The sequence below is a fragment of the Stegostoma tigrinum genome, chromosome 18, assembly GCF_030684315.1.
Source record: "Stegostoma tigrinum isolate sSteTig4 chromosome 18, sSteTig4.hap1, whole genome shotgun sequence".
NCBI lineage: Eukaryota > Metazoa > Chordata > Chondrichthyes > Orectolobiformes > Stegostomatidae > Stegostoma > Stegostoma tigrinum.
The window spans coordinates 2726464-2741894 of record NC_081371.1 but is presented as its reverse complement, the minus strand read 5'-3'; the positions used below and the strand labels follow the sequence as shown (position 1 = coordinate 2741894).

Below are 15431 nucleotides of genomic sequence, written 5' to 3'. Positions count from 1 at the left end.
ATCTTGAAAATGTTGGTCAAATCACTCCATAACCTTGTAGACTCTGGGAAATGCAGTTTGTTGTAATTACTGCTTAGGTTTCTGGTAATTCTAACGATACTGGGGGAGTTGGTGAGATGTGACCGAGGAGGATTCTGGAAGAAGCCAGTTCAGTCACCATGACTGAGAAGGGGATGACGGGCATAGGCTTGGCTGCTCAGGAACCATGTTTGCAGACTAGGTGTATAATGTTTGAAGAGAGAGATAGAGTATGTACTTTTTATAGTTGTAGTCTGCTAGGAATAGAGAGCAGGAGTGAGAGACCTGAGTTTGGTGACTAGTTGTGTAATCAGTTCCTTCATTGTTGTCTGTAATTGATAACATTCAAAATGGCAGGAGAACTTGGCCTGGTGGAATGCTCCTCCTGCAAAACATGGGAAATCAGGGACTCTTTCAGTGTCCAGGCTGACCCTGTAGGCAGAAAGTGTGTTCAGCTGCAGTTCCTAATTTGCCACATGGAGGGCCTGGAACTGCAGGTGGACTCAGTTAGGTAGCATCTCTGAGACTGAGAATATTGTGGATTGCACGTTTAGTGAGCATGTTCTGGCAGCAACTGCAGTAAGGGCCACACGGGCAGAGAAGAGTTGGGTGACCACCAGGAAGGTAAGTAAGCATGGGTAGGCAGTGCAGGAGACTCCTGTGGTCATTCCCCTCTCAAACAGTTGGTTACTATTGGTGGTTGTGGCTCGTGGGAGGTGGGAAAACAGCAGTCGTAGCCAGATCAGTGGCATTATGACTAGCACTGTTGTACAGCAGGGAGGATCAAAGTGTAGGTGAGCAGAAGTGATAGCGATTCTATAGTCAGGGGCACGGGTGTTCCTGTGGCTGTGAGCAAGACACCAGGATGGTCTGTTGCCTCTCTGATGTCCCTGAATGGGCACAAGATATTCAGAAGGGGGTGGGTGAACAACCAGAGGTTGTGGTCCATATTGTTACCTACAACCTTGGCATGAGATCCTGTAAAGGGAGTTGGGTAGGAAGTTGAAAAGCAGGATGTCTGTGGTTGTAATTTTGGGATTACTTCCTGTGCAAAGTGCCAGTGAGAGTAGGAATGAGAAGATCCTACTGTTAAATACGTGGCTAAAGTGCTGGTGTAAGAGGGAAGCCTTCAGGTATGTGAATCATTGGATGTCTCCAGGGCAGGTGGGACCCGTACAAGGAGGATGGGTTGCACCTAAACTGCAAGGGGCACCAATATCCTGGCAGGGAGGCTTACTAGTGCCACTCAGGAGGGTTTAACTAGTGTGACAAGGGGTGGGTACCAGAGCAGTAGGACAACAAGTAAAGTGTCTGTGGAGGAGTCAGAGACTAAGGCCTGCTAAGCTGAGAGGAAGAACAGCCAGAGGGAGATTGCTGAACATGACAGTACTGGCAATCTGAAGTATATTTGTTTTAATGCAAGGACAGGTAAGGCAGTTGAACTTAGAGCGTGGATTAATACATGTAATTGTGAAGTTGTAGCTATTACAGAGACTTGGTTGAGAGGGCAGACAAGACCTGCTGTTAGAGATGTAAAGAGGTGGGGGAGTTACGTTACTGAAAGGGAAGGATATCACCACTGTACTGAGGGAGGACACCTTGGAAGGCTCATCTAGCAAGGTCATTTGGGTAGAGTTCAGGAGTCACTTTGATGAAATTGTTCTACAGACTTCCCGACAGTCAGCTAGTAATAGAGGAACAGAGATGTAGAAAGATTATGGAGAAATGTAAAAACAACAGCGTTGTTCTTGTGGGTAACTTCACCTTCCCCTCCATTGATGGGGACTTGCTTAGAGCCAGTGGCTTGGGTAGAGGAGAATGTGTTAGGTGTGTCCAGGACATTTTTTTCAAACAATATGTAAATAGTCTAACCAGGGAAAGTGCATTGGACCTAGTACTGGGGAGTGAACCAGGCTAAGTGATTGAAGATCTATTCAGGGAGCATTGCAGGAATAGTGACCATAATTCTGTTAGTTTTAAGTTGCTTTTGGAGAACAAAGAACAAACAAAATTACAGCGCAAGAACAAGCCCTTCGGCCCTCCAAGCCTGTGCCGATCCCGATCCTCTATCTAAACCTGTCACCTATTTTCCAAGGATCTGTAACCCTCTGCTCCCTGCCCATTTATGTATCTGTCTAGATACATCTTAAATGATGCTGTCGTGCCCGCCTCTAGTACCTCTGCTGGCAACGCGTTCCAGGCACCCACCACCGTCTGCATAAAGAACTTTCCACGCATATCTCCCTTAAGCTTTTCCCCTCTCACCTTGAAATCGTGATGCCTAGTAACTGAGTCCCCCCACTCTGGGAGGAAAAAGCTTCTTGTTGTTGACCCTGCCTATACCTCTCATGATTTTGTAGACCTCAATCAGGTCCGCCCGCGCCTTCATCTTTCTAAAGTTAATAATCCTAATCTACTCAACCTCTCTTCATAGCTAATGCCCTCCATGCCAGGCAACATCCTGGTAAACCACCTCTGCACCCTGTCCAGAGCAGCCACGTCCTTTCGGTAATGTGGCGACCAGAACTGTACGCAGTATTCCAAATGTGTTTGAACCAAAGTCCTATACAACTGTAACATGACCTGCCAACTCTTGTACTCAGTACCCTGTCTGATGAATGAAAGCATGCTGTATGCCTTCTTGACCACTCTATCGACCGGCGTTGCCACTTCAAGGTACAGTGGACCTGAACATCCAGATCTCTCTGTGATCAGTTTCCTCCAGCGAAGGTCAAGAGTAGTCCTTGCATGAAAGTATTAAACTAGAGGAAGGCTAACGACTACAATATTATGCAGGATCTGGGAAATGTAGATTGAGGATGACCTTTCGAGTGTAAATCCACCTCTGATGTGTGGGGTAACTTTTAAAGACCAATTGATTAGAGTTCAGGACAAGTATGTTCCTGTGAAAATGAAAGATAAGGGTGGCAAGATTTGGGAACCTTGGATGACAAGAAATTGTGAACTTATTCAAAAGTAAAAAGGACGCATTTGTAAGGTTTTGGAAACTGAAGACAGCCAGATCCTTCGAAGAATACAAACATGATCAAGATAGAACTTGAAGAAAGAATTAGGAGGACTGCAAAGGGCTATGAAATGTCTTTGGTAAACAGGATTATGGAAAATCCCAAGCTGTTTTACAAGTGTATAAGCCAGAGGGTGGCTAGGGAAAGGATTGTTCCACTCAAGGACAAAGGAGGGAATTTATGCATGGAGCCAGAGGAAGTGGGCAAGTTCCTTAATGAATACTTTGGATTGGTTTTCATAAAAGAGAATATATGGTGTATGGTGAATTTCTAGAGGGGTATGTTGATATTCTAGAACAGACCAGTATGAAAAAGGAGATGGTATTGGGTGTTTTGAAAAGCATTAAGGTGGACAGGTCCCCAGGACCTGATGGGATCTATGCCAGAGAGGCAGGTGATAAAATTGCTGGGACCCTGTTTGAAATTTTTGTATCCTTTGTGGTCACAGGAGAGGTCTGAGAGGACTGGAGAATAGTCAATGTTGTACCTCTGTTTAAAAAGGGCAACAGGGACAATCTGGGAAATTAGTGGTAGGCAAAATATTGGAGAAGATTCTTAGGGATAGGATTTACTCATATCAGAAGTGACAAGTATGATTGATAAGAGCATAGTGCTGGATGTCATCTATATAGACTCTAACAAGACCTTTGACAAACAGTGTTTTTCTGACTGGAGACCTGTGACCGGTGGGGTTCTGCGGGGATCAGTGCTGGGATCCTATTGATATATAAATGATTTGGAGGAGAGTGTAGGCGGCCTGATTATAAATTTGCAGACAGCACAGAGATTGGAGGAGCTGCAGATAGTTAGAACGTTTCTCAATTGCCCATAGTGTCCAAGGATGTTTGGGTTAGACGTGGGGAAATGCAGGGGTAAGGGTCAGAGTCAGGGTGGGATGCTCTTCGGAGGAGAGATTGGACAAACTTGGCTCATTTTCATTTGAACATCAAAGTATGAGAGGTGATCTGATAGAAGTCTGCAAAATTGTAAGGATATCATGTGCTCGTGCAGTCTTGGTGGGATGAAGGGCCTGCCCCTGTGTTTATTGCTCTTTTACCTTTGACACTTGCTGAGGCATAGTGCCCAGAATTGGTTGCTATGCTTCAAGTATGGTCTAACCAGGGATTTGTCTTGCTGAAGCATGACTGTTACTCCTTTGGATATCGAACCCTTAGCCATAAAGGCCACAAGGGGTGTTGGATAGTTTAGTTGGTTGGACAGCAGATTTGTGATACAGAGTGATGCCAGCAGTGTGCGTTCAGTTCCCTCATTGGCTGAGGATGTTACGAAGGAATCTACTTCTGACCTTTTCCCTTTGCCAGGGAAGACGGACAGGTCAAGGAGGTGGGATGAGGTTAGTAGGTAGGAAATGGAGGTGCGGCTTGAGGTGGGAGGAAGGGATGGGTGAGAGGAAGAACAGGTTAGGGAGGCAGAGACAGGCTGGACTGGTTTTGGGATGCAGTGGGGGGAGGGGATGAGCTGGGCTGGTTGTGTGATGCAGTGGGGGGAGGGGACGAACTGGGCTGGTTTTCCTCATGCAGATGGCCTCAAGGCCCTCTGCTTCTTCCTGTCCCACAGGCCCGACCAGTCCCCCTCCACCGACACCCTCATCCGCCTTGCCGAACTCATCCTCACCCTCAACAACTTCTCTTTCGATTCCTCCCACTTCCTACAGACAAAGGGGGTGGCCATGGGTACCCGCACAGGCCCAAGCTATGCCTGCCTCTTTGTAGGTCACGTGGAACAGTCCCTCTTCTGCATCTACGTAGGCCCTAAACCCCACCTCTTCCTCCGTTACATTGATGACTGTATCGGCGCCGCCTTTTGCTCCCCAGAGGAGCTCAAACAGTTCATCCACTTCACCAACACCTTCCACCCCAACCTCATGTTCACCTGGGCCATCTGCAACACATCCCTCACCTTCCTGGACCCCTCAGTCTCCATCTCAGGAAACCAGCTAGAAACTGATGTCCATTTCAAGCCCCACCGACTCCCACACCTACGTAGAATACACCTCCTCCCACCACCCTCCTGCAAAAATTCCATCCCCTACTCCCAATTCCTCCGCCTCCGCCGCATCTGCCCCCAGGATGAGGCAGCCCATTCCCGCACATCCCTGATGTCCAAGTTCTTCAAGGACCGCAACTTTCCCCCCGCAGTGGTCGAGAACACCCTTGACCGTGTCTCCCGCATTTCCCACAACACATCCCTCACACCCCGCCCCCGCCACAACCGCCCCAAGAGGATCCCCCGCGTTCTCACACATCACCCCACCAACCTCCGGATACAATGCATCATCCTCTGACACTTTCGCCATCTACAATCCGACCCCACCACCCAAGACATTTTTCCATCCCCACTCTTGTCTGCCTTCCGGAGAGACCACTCTCTCCGTGACTCCCTTGTTCGCTCCACACTCCCCTCCGACCCCACCACACCCGGCACCTTCCCTTGCAACCGCAGGAAATGCTACACTTGCCCCCACACTTCCTCCCTCACCCCCATCCCAGGCCCCAAGATGACTTTACACATTAAGCAGAGGTTCACCTGCACATCTGCCAATGTGGTATACTGTATCCATTGTACCCAGTGTGGCTTCCTCTACATTGGGGAAACGAAGCGGAGGCTTGGGGACCGCTTTGCAGAACACCTCCGCTCGGTTCGCAACAAACAACTGCACCTCCCAGTCGCAAACCATTTTAACTCCGCCTCCCATTCTTTAGATGACATGTCCATCATGGGCCTCCTGCAGTGCCACAAGGATGCCACCCGAAGGTTGCAGGAACAGCAACTCATATTCCACTTGGGAACCCTGCAGCCCAATGGTATCAATGTGGACTTCACCAGCTTCAAAATCTCGCCTTCCCCCACTGCATCCCAAAACCAGCCCAGCTTGACACCCTCCCCCCACTGCATCACTCAACCAGCCCAGCTCTTCCCCTCCACTTACTGCATCCCAAAACCAGACCAACCTGTCTCTGCCTCCCTAACCTGTTCTTCCTCTCACCCATCCCTTCCACCCACCTCAAGCCGCACCTCCATTTCCTACTTACTAACCTCATCCCACCTCTTTGACCTGTCTGTCTTCCCTGGACTGACCTATCCCCTCCCTACCTCCCCACCTATATTCTCCTCTCCACCTATCTTCTTTTCTCTCCATCTTCGGTCCGCCTCCCCCTCTCTCCCTATTTATTCCAGAACCCTCTCCCCATCCCTCTCTCTGATGAAGGGTCTAGGCCCGAAACGTCAGCTTTTGTGCTCCTGAGATGCTGCTTGGCCTGCTGTGTTCACCCAGCTCCACACTTTGTTATCCCTACTGTTATTGCCTGGTTAAATTTACACTTTTCAGCACTCCTGTCTCCTTGATTGTACTTCACAGAGTCTTACCATTAAAGCATACTGCCTTGCCTTATTAGTCCTCCCAAAATGGATCAACTGTCACTTTGCAGGATTAAATTTCTTTCCATTTTTGGGAGTTCACAGTACACTCCCACTTTTCTCAGTGGAGAAGCCTTGTGTGGTATCAGCCCTGCTCTCTGCAGTAATTGAATCCTTGATTGTTTTACCCTGTCTCACCTGAAGATACTGTACTGTGCCGTTTTGAACTGTTAATCCTGTCCTTTCCTCCGTGATATCAGTATTGTCATATCTCCGAGTTTGAATCAGCACCCTCAACTCAATTGCCATGCCTACAAGACTACTTGCATTAGAATGTGAGGCCTCTAACCTTGCTGAGCTCACATATGTCTCAACCTGACTGTATTTATTCTGCCTGTCAGACTGACATAGCTTTTCTGTGTAACACTTACTATTCAACCTCTACTTTGTATCCTGTTCCCTTGCCAAGTTAGTTTAAGCATCCCATCCCTTGCTAAACTAGTTTAACCAAACACCATCTCACTCCCCCCCTCACCCCACCCTCCACGCCCTCGCTGACCAGCAGAGCCAGTAACTCCATCCTCAGTAAGCATGTTGGTCTCATTACAGTTCAGGGGCAACCCATCAGATGTTGTGCAGGCCTTATCTTCCCCAGAAGCAGATGCAATAATTCAGGAATCTAAAGCTCTCTGTTGTGCATCACCTCTTCAGACACGCGTTCAGCTGCTCAACCTGCCTATCCCTGTGCTCAGGAGTACATGGCAGTAGGAGTACTCCAGCAATTACAACATTTAAGGTAGCGCTTTTCAATTTGCTCGGTATCTCCCTAAATTCTTGTCCGTCTTTCTTCCCAAGTTATTGGTACCAATGTTAACCGTGACCTCTGACTTTTCACCCTTCCCCTTCAGTATACCTTCCACTGTTTAGAGATATCCTCGATTGTCGGCTTAGGGAGGCAGCACACATCCTGGAGTCACGTCTACAGCCACAAAAACTGTACTTGTCACTGGTGAGTATCTTGGTACTATCGCTGTCTGTCTTTGCCTGACTGCACTCCCCAGAAAAACCACCACTTTCACCTGTTTGTCCAGCACAGAGAAACTGTTTTTCAGTGAGATGTACTGAATCTGACTACCTGCCTGCCTCCCTTCTTCTGACCGTTCATACAGTTGCATTTATACAATCTACAATTTCACAGCTGCTATCAGGGTGTTAGCGGATAACTCCTACAACAGTCTTTGATCCTCTTTCTTTCACTCACCTTCCCCTCTCATGACTTTAGTGGTGTGTTGGCATGCTATCTTCAGCTTGGAAACCTTCTCACCATCCATTGGTGATTGACTGAATCCACTATAAGATGATACCAGGTCACTGTTTGTGCACAAACCCACACGAGGATCTCAGGCAGATTCTTGGAGCTCGTAGAAGGAAATATTTTAATCAGGAGGGGCAATGGACACAAGATTCTTTTATGACCTGCACAGGGCATAATGATAAGTCCAGATATGTCTCCTCCCAGTTTCTGGTCTCTCTCAAGTTTCAGTGCCAGGCTTTATCTGAACCTGTGACTCCTGTCCCAGAGATTGGTTCATACTGGGGAACTGGCCCAAGATTTTGTCTCATAGCTATCACCTAGTGACTTCTCAGAAAACTCATTCATGGGATGTGGGTATCATTGGCTCGGCCAGCATTTTTGCCTATCCCTAGCTGCCTCCTTGAACCACTGCAGTGCTCTGGGTATACCCACAATGCTATTAGGACGGAGTTCCAGGATTTTGATTTAGCGACAGTGAAGGAATGGTGATATATTTCCTAGCCAATATGGTGAGTGTCTTGGAGGGGAGCTTGTAGGTGATGGTGTTCCCATGTATCTGCTGTCCTCCTTCTAGATAGAAGTGGTTGTGGGTTTGGAAGGTTCTATCAAGCAGATAGTCTTGGAGGATTTTTGTGCTGTGTCTCATAGATGCTCTCATTGCTGGTACTGAACATTGGTGATGGAGGGAATGGATGTGTTACCAGTCAAATGGGCTGCTTACTTTGTCCTGCATGGTGACAAGCTTTCTGAGTGTTGTTGGAGCTGCACCCATCCAGGCAAGTGGGGAGTATTCCTGTCTTCCTTCCACACTCCTGACTTGTTCCTTGTAGATGATTGATTTACCATTATGTGTAACGAAGAACAGTGAAAAGCTTTGTTTACGAGCAGCACAGGCAGATCATCGTAAGCAAGGATGTACAGATCAAAAAGACTTAGACAGTGACGTACAGGTTACATTGCACAGGGTGTGCGCGAGGCGAGATCAAAGTTAGCAAGATCAGCATTATTTGAGGCTAAAGAGTCCATTCATCTGTCTGATAACAGCCGGGAAGAAGCTGTTCCTAAACCTGCTAGTGACTACAGCTCCACCTTCAACACTATTATACCCTCCAGACTGATTTCAAAACTGTGTGCCCTTGGTCTCGGCTCTGCCCTCTGCCATTGGATCCTCAGCTTTCTGACCCATAGGCCACAATCAGTGAAGATAGGTAACAGCCCAACCCCCACAGTAACACTGAACATTGGACCCCCCCAAGGACGTGTCCTCAGCCCCCTGCTGTACTCCCTGTACATGCACGACTGTTGCCAAATTCCAAATGAATGCCATCTACAAGTTCACTGAAAACACCACTGTAGTGGAACGGATATCTAACAAATATGAGTCAAAATACAGAAGGGAGATAGAGGGCTTGGTGAAGTTGTGAAATGAGAGCAGCCTCTCCCTCAATTTCGGCAAAACTAAAGAAAGAAAGGAAGAGAACACACTGCTATCTAGATCAATGGAACAGGTTGAGGGTGGAGAGTATCAAGTTCCTTGGAGTGACAATAACGAATAACCTGTCCTGGACTTCCCATGTAGACGTGACAGTAAAGAAGGCGCAACAACGCCTCTTCTTCCTCAGGTGGCTCAGGAAATTTGACACGCCCATAAGGTCCCTCACCAACTTCTACAGATGGTACAGTATGTCCAGGTGCATAACGGCCTGTTGTGGCAACTGCTCTGCCCAGGACAGTAAGAAACTACAGAAAGTGGTGTGCACAGCCCAAACCATTCATAGACTTTATTTACATGGCTTGCCACAGTACTTACCTGGCTAGATCAGTTTAGATCAATGGTAACCCCCAGAATGTTGATAACGGGGAATTCACCGATGATAATGCCATTGAATGTCAAGGGGCGATGGCTAAATTGTCTCTTGATGAAGATAGTAATTGCCTGGTAATTATGTGGTGCAAATGTTCTTTGCCACTTGTCAACCCAAGCCTGGATATTGTCCAGATCTTACATTTGGACATGTACTGCTTCAGTATCTGAGGAGTCACGAATGGTGCTGAACATAGTGCAGTTATCGGCAAACCATCCCTACTTCTAACCTTATGATGGAGGGAAGGTCACTGATGAAGCAGCTGAGGAAGGTCTGGGCAAAGATACTATCCTGAGGAATTCCTGCAGAGATGTCCTGAAGCCAAGATGATTAACCTTAAACAACCACAACAATCTTCCGTGCCAAGTATGACTCCAACTAGCAGACAGTTTTCTCCCTAATTCCCATTGGCTTCAATTTTGATAGGGCTCCTCAATGCCACTCCCTGCCACATGCAAGCACGATGTCAAAGGCAGTCACTCTCACGTACACTCTGGATGTCCACTTGATCTTATGTGTGAGATGACATTAGCTGAGTATAGGATTGAGCTTGACTTGAATTGAATTGTGATTGATCACACTGGGCTCACAGTTAAAGGACAGTCTCTTGGATGGGCGCTAGCGCTTTTCAGTGTTCTATGCCTCAGCACTTTTAGGAGGAAAGTAGAGACAAGTGATGGCAAAGGTAGTGACAAGTAAGTGACTACATGAAACATGAAATAGCCCACTTTAATAGGAACTCATAAAGGGATTCATGTGGCCTTGACATGTATCAAGAGTAGGTATGTGTTTTAAATTGGTCTAAAAGAACAGGAATAGATACTATTTAACCCTTGAAGTCAGCCCTTCCATTGATTTAGATTACAGTGATCTGAATCTAGTGCCACGGACGCAACTTAATTCTGAACTGGCCTCAAGACAGAGAAGTTGGCAAAATGACATACTGCTTTTAAGTCAAGACAAGTTCTATTTCTTAAAAGCTTCCCCCTGCTCTTTTGGAGACATGCCCATAGATATTGCACAGTGAAATGCGCTAACTCTTTGTTTGAACTCTACCTTCTGAGGTTTAAAATTTCTACATCCTAGATGCTTAGGCTTGAGATTGATGTTTAATATTAAGTTTTAAATGCCACAATGTCCAATTAGTGTCTTTCTTTTTATTTTGCAGATGCAAGTGAATGCAAACTACAAATTATTCTTAGAAAACATGTTTTCACAGTTAATTTGCAGTAAAATACCCCTAACGACTAAAATCTGATACCGAGCCGTAAAGCCAGATATTAGGGCAAGCGTCCAAAGGAGTATCATAAAGGAAGAAGGAGAATTGGAGAGCAATGCTCCCATTTCAGAGAGTAGTGACTAGAGGAAACCTCCCTCTTCAAGTTTGCTGTTTGTGGCTGATTTTTTTTAATGTGCAGTTCCTTTCAATAATTTCCTGTGAATGTGCCTGTACAGTATTTAATCCAGAACCATGCCAACACAGTACTTTTCAAGCTGCTGAAAATGCACAGTTCAGCAGGAACATCGATCGAGAAATGCAGAAGGTCTAGAGAGGGTTTTGCAGAATGCAGAGTCTTGGTTGTCAAAAGTGCACTTAAAAGTGGGCTCTGCAAGAAGCCAGAATTAGGAGAGCCCAGGGCTGTAGCAGGCCCGGAAGACATTGCAGGCATAGAGTATCAAATGTAAATTTCACAATCTGAGTGTTCCTGTGAGTGGCAATATTGATTCATAGGGTTGGCATTCTTGCACAAGTAGAAAGGAAATGGTTGCAGGCAGAACTTTGCATCCCCAAATGATGGGTATGCAGCAAGACCTGTGGGACTGCATCTGGCAAGGGTACACTTTCATCCTCTTCTTTTCTGGCTCTTTTGAAACCCTTCTTAAGTTTGGAGTAAAGTTGTTCCATGTTTTCTATTTAACCAGGTCTGGAACATCAAGCAGATGATCAAGCTGACTCAGGAGCATATTGAAGCCCTGTTGGATAAGTTCGGGGGAGACCATAATCCACCCTCTATCTACCTGGAAGTAAGTGCGGATAATTATTAAATACCCTGAGGCATTGGCTGCAATTAGTTGTTTTCTTCTTTAAAATGCAAAAAGGGGACAAGTTGTGAAAAATTCTGAGTGAGATCCTTCATCCACCTAGTGGCCAGATAAAGCTTGAGGGAACAAAGTTGGACAGTCAGTGGTGACACTGCCATTGACATTTACTGTTATAAATGTATAAGGCTGGCAGTGATTGGTATCACTGTGCTGTAATAACTATGACTCTGTCGTCACTACCAAATATGAATGAATTCTTAAAATGTGCCAGTCAGTGATTAAATATTTATTCATCAAGCTTCAACCTGAACCACTTCACTATTCTTTACCTGGTTGTTTTTCTTTTTCAGATGGAAACAAAATCACTGCTAAACTCATTGTAAAACTATGTTATGTTTTCTGTTTTCCCCCAAATGCTTCCTTGCCATAAGGCTATTAACAAAGCCTGTTTCCTCTTGCTTCCTTAGCATTCAGATCTGGAATACATTCTGGTCTGTAAAAACCATCTTGCGTGCATGTTCCCCACAATATTGCCTCCTATACTCAGTCATTGTCAAAGTGATGGAAGGTGACATCGACAGTTTTTTTACATTCATCATTAAACCACTCATTGATGCATCATTTAAATTCCATTGTAGCTTTGGCCCGAGCAGGGACAAAACAACTGAATTGAAGATGTGATCCCTAGGCAGTTTGAAGTAACTGGGAATCTCTCCAGTTTCTGGAGTCCTGCATTACAAAGGAAGATGGTTGTGACTATTGGAGGCAATTATATCAACGCAGGACATTGGCTTCAGTTTTTCCAGTATAATTGCAGCAATGGTTATGGGCCTTGCTTCAAACTCTGTTCCCTGGCAACAGATTAAAATTGTCACTCCATTTGCAGTATTCGTGTCAGATTTGATTCCAAGTTGACCTTTTGACTGTGTATTTGCATCGCCTGTTTCCACCTCCACCACTTTGCTGGCCTTCCTGTTTGTGTGTCATTCCCCCCTCTCAGCCAGTATACTGCTGACACCCTCATCCATGGCTTTATAACTTTTATACTCAACTTTATGGGGATTTGGTGGTATAGTGGTAATGCCACTCAGTTAATAATCCAGGCTAATATTCTGGGAATATAGGTTCAAATCCCAATATGGCAGATATTGTAATATGAAATGGTTAAAAATCTGGTCTGGTGGTGTCCATATAATCGTTGTTGAGTGTTGTAAACATCCATCAACTTCACTAGTGTCCTTTTAGGGAAGGAAATCCCCTATCCTTATCTGGTCTGGCATAACTGCGAATCCAGATCCACAGCAATGTGGTTGACTTTGGAACATCCTATGGGCAATAATTGCTGACTTAATCAACAATGCTGACATCTATGAGTAAATTTTTACTCCAGAATTCTGCCCTGCCTAAAGATACTGTCAAGCAAAACTCTGCTGCTCTTTAACTCACAACAACTCCCCTTGCTCCATCACCCTGTGTGACTTTATGACCTATATTAAATCCTAGTCACACAGCATCTTGATTTTAAACTTATTTTTATTTTCAAATCCTGCCAAGGCCTCACCCCTCGCTAACTTTAATTTCCATCAGTTCCACTCTCTTCAAAGGTAACTGTGCTCCTCTGTTCTGGCTACTTGAGCTTTCCCAGTCATCATTTCTCTACCATTGGTGGTTTGACTTCAGTTGCCTAGGCCCCACATTCTAGAATTCGATGTCGACTACTTACTGCCTCTGTATCTAGCTTTACTCTTTTAAGATGCTTGTTAAAACCTATCTCTTTGAAAAGGCTTTTGGTCATCTGACCTAACATACTTTTGTGTCTTAGTACTATGTAAATTTTAAATTGCTTAATTTGTCAAGTTGGTGTCTTACGCCCATGCATTTTCAGCTGTTTCATCAATGACCTTCTGTCTGAAATAACTCCATAGAGGCTGGTATCGCGTCGCTAAGTAACTCTTTATTTACACATGAAAAATCCTTGATACTGGTCCGACTTCTTCAGGCCTAGCTGTCCAAGCGAACAGGATGTCTGACTCTCTCTGTTCATGCCTGTCAGTTAGGGCTCCTTGTTTGGGGCTGTTAACCCGGTCCACCAGGCTGACGTTTTACAATCAATACACTGTTGTAAGATCAGAAGCGTGGATGTTCCTTGATGATTGCAAAATGTTCAGTACTATTCGCTGCTCCTCAGATACTGATGCAGTCCATGTATATATACAGCATTTACCAAACAATGTTTCAGCTTCGGCTAAGAGTTCGTACATGTGAGTTCCAGAAAATTACATCTCTAGCAAGAAAGGATCTAATCACCTTCTCTTGATACTCAATGATGCATCTTCAAAATCTCCTAAAAGTCATCGTCCCAGTGGTTACTATTGACCAGGAACTGAAAAGGGTGAGCCACAGAAATACTTGAGCTACAAGAGTGAGGCAGATACTGGGAATGATGCAGTGGGTAACTCTCTCTCTGCGGCATTTTCATGTATATTGTCCAAGTCAGCAGTGTGATGGAATATTCACAACTTGTCAGCATATGTGCATGAGTGTGAGAACATTCAACCCTGCACAAATAAACCAGCTTGAACAGCACCCATCGTAGCTTAAACTTCTGCACCTTTGGCGTACGGTGGACCCCATCCTGAAGGCGCAATGCCATAACTTACCAACAACCCATACACAGCACCTTTCAAACCTGTAACATGTATTATCTGGAAAGACAAGGGTATCATTCGGATGGGAACATCACCAGCTGCAGTTCTGAGCAACAAACTCCTTCATTCCTAGGTTTCCAAGCCACACTCCATCCTGATTTGGAAATATGTTGGCTTTTCCTTTTCTGTGCTGGGTCCCTCTGCAATACCCTCCTTAACTGCAGTGTGGGTATCCCTGCAGCAAGCATTCAAGAAGATGATTTATCAGGCATCAGCCCCTTGTGAAGTGTAAATAGAAATAGGTAATTAGTGCTAATCCAGCCAGCAATGCCAACATCCCAAGAACAATTAAATAAATTGTGTCAAGGATATTCACTGATTGCCTTTGAGAGTTGGATAGATTTTTTTTTGTGTTTTGGGTGAATGATTGAATTCAAAGTTGAGCATTTTAGAGGGGGAAAGTGCCTTTTCTTGAACTCCACACCCTTTTGAAATTTTTCATTCATAAAGGTGCTAATTTTTGCTCAGGGTTTGATGCCACCGATTTCAGTTGAGCGGCTATGCGTACAAATGGCAGCCAAGATTTATTCTCTTGGCTACTTTCCTTTCCTTTCCTTGCTTGGCTTGTGCAATAGAAAGACCTAAACTGGGATTCAGGGCTGGGAGTTGGCCGGCCAGGCAAGCCGGGGGTTGGCTGGGCATCTCAGGGCGGCGAGCTGGGGGTTGGCCGGGCGCCTCGTATCTGGGCGAACCGGGGGTTGGCCAGGCGTCTCAGGGCGGCAAACCAGGAGTTGGCTGGGCATCTCTGGGCCGGCAAGCTGGGGGTTGGCTGGGCAAGCCGGGGTTTGGCTGGGTGTCTCAGGGTGGCGAACCAGGAGTTGGCCAGGTGTACAGGGATTCTGGCTTGTGAGAATTCCCTTTGATTTTGACCAGCTCAGTTATCTCCTCTACTCAGTGAATGGATTAAATATTCATTCTGGTGCTCTTTTGAAACACATGGTTGGACCTCACTAAAGTGGCAATCCCAGCACTGCATACTTCTGGTCACTGGATTGCAATGTACCCTGTGCTCTTTGCTGCACTGTCCGAATTCACTTGCCCAGGCATCGGATTCCTTTCATCTGCCACTCTTTCTGAC

The 15431-nt window shown here is 45.8% G+C and overlaps 1 protein-coding gene across 2 annotated transcripts in view; it reads left to right on the top strand.

Annotated features, from left to right (window-relative positions):
- braf (B-Raf proto-oncogene, serine/threonine kinase) overlaps window positions 1-15431 on the top strand; it is a 103661-nt gene that overhangs the window by 10079 nt on the left and 78151 nt on the right. For both annotated transcript variants that reach the window (XM_048549172.2, XM_048549171.2), the window contains exon 2: window positions 11526-11627. In XM_048549172.2, the coding sequence (XP_048405129.1) occupies window positions 11526-11627 (102 nt within the window). The remainder of the gene's footprint in view (window positions 1-11525; window positions 11628-15431) is intronic.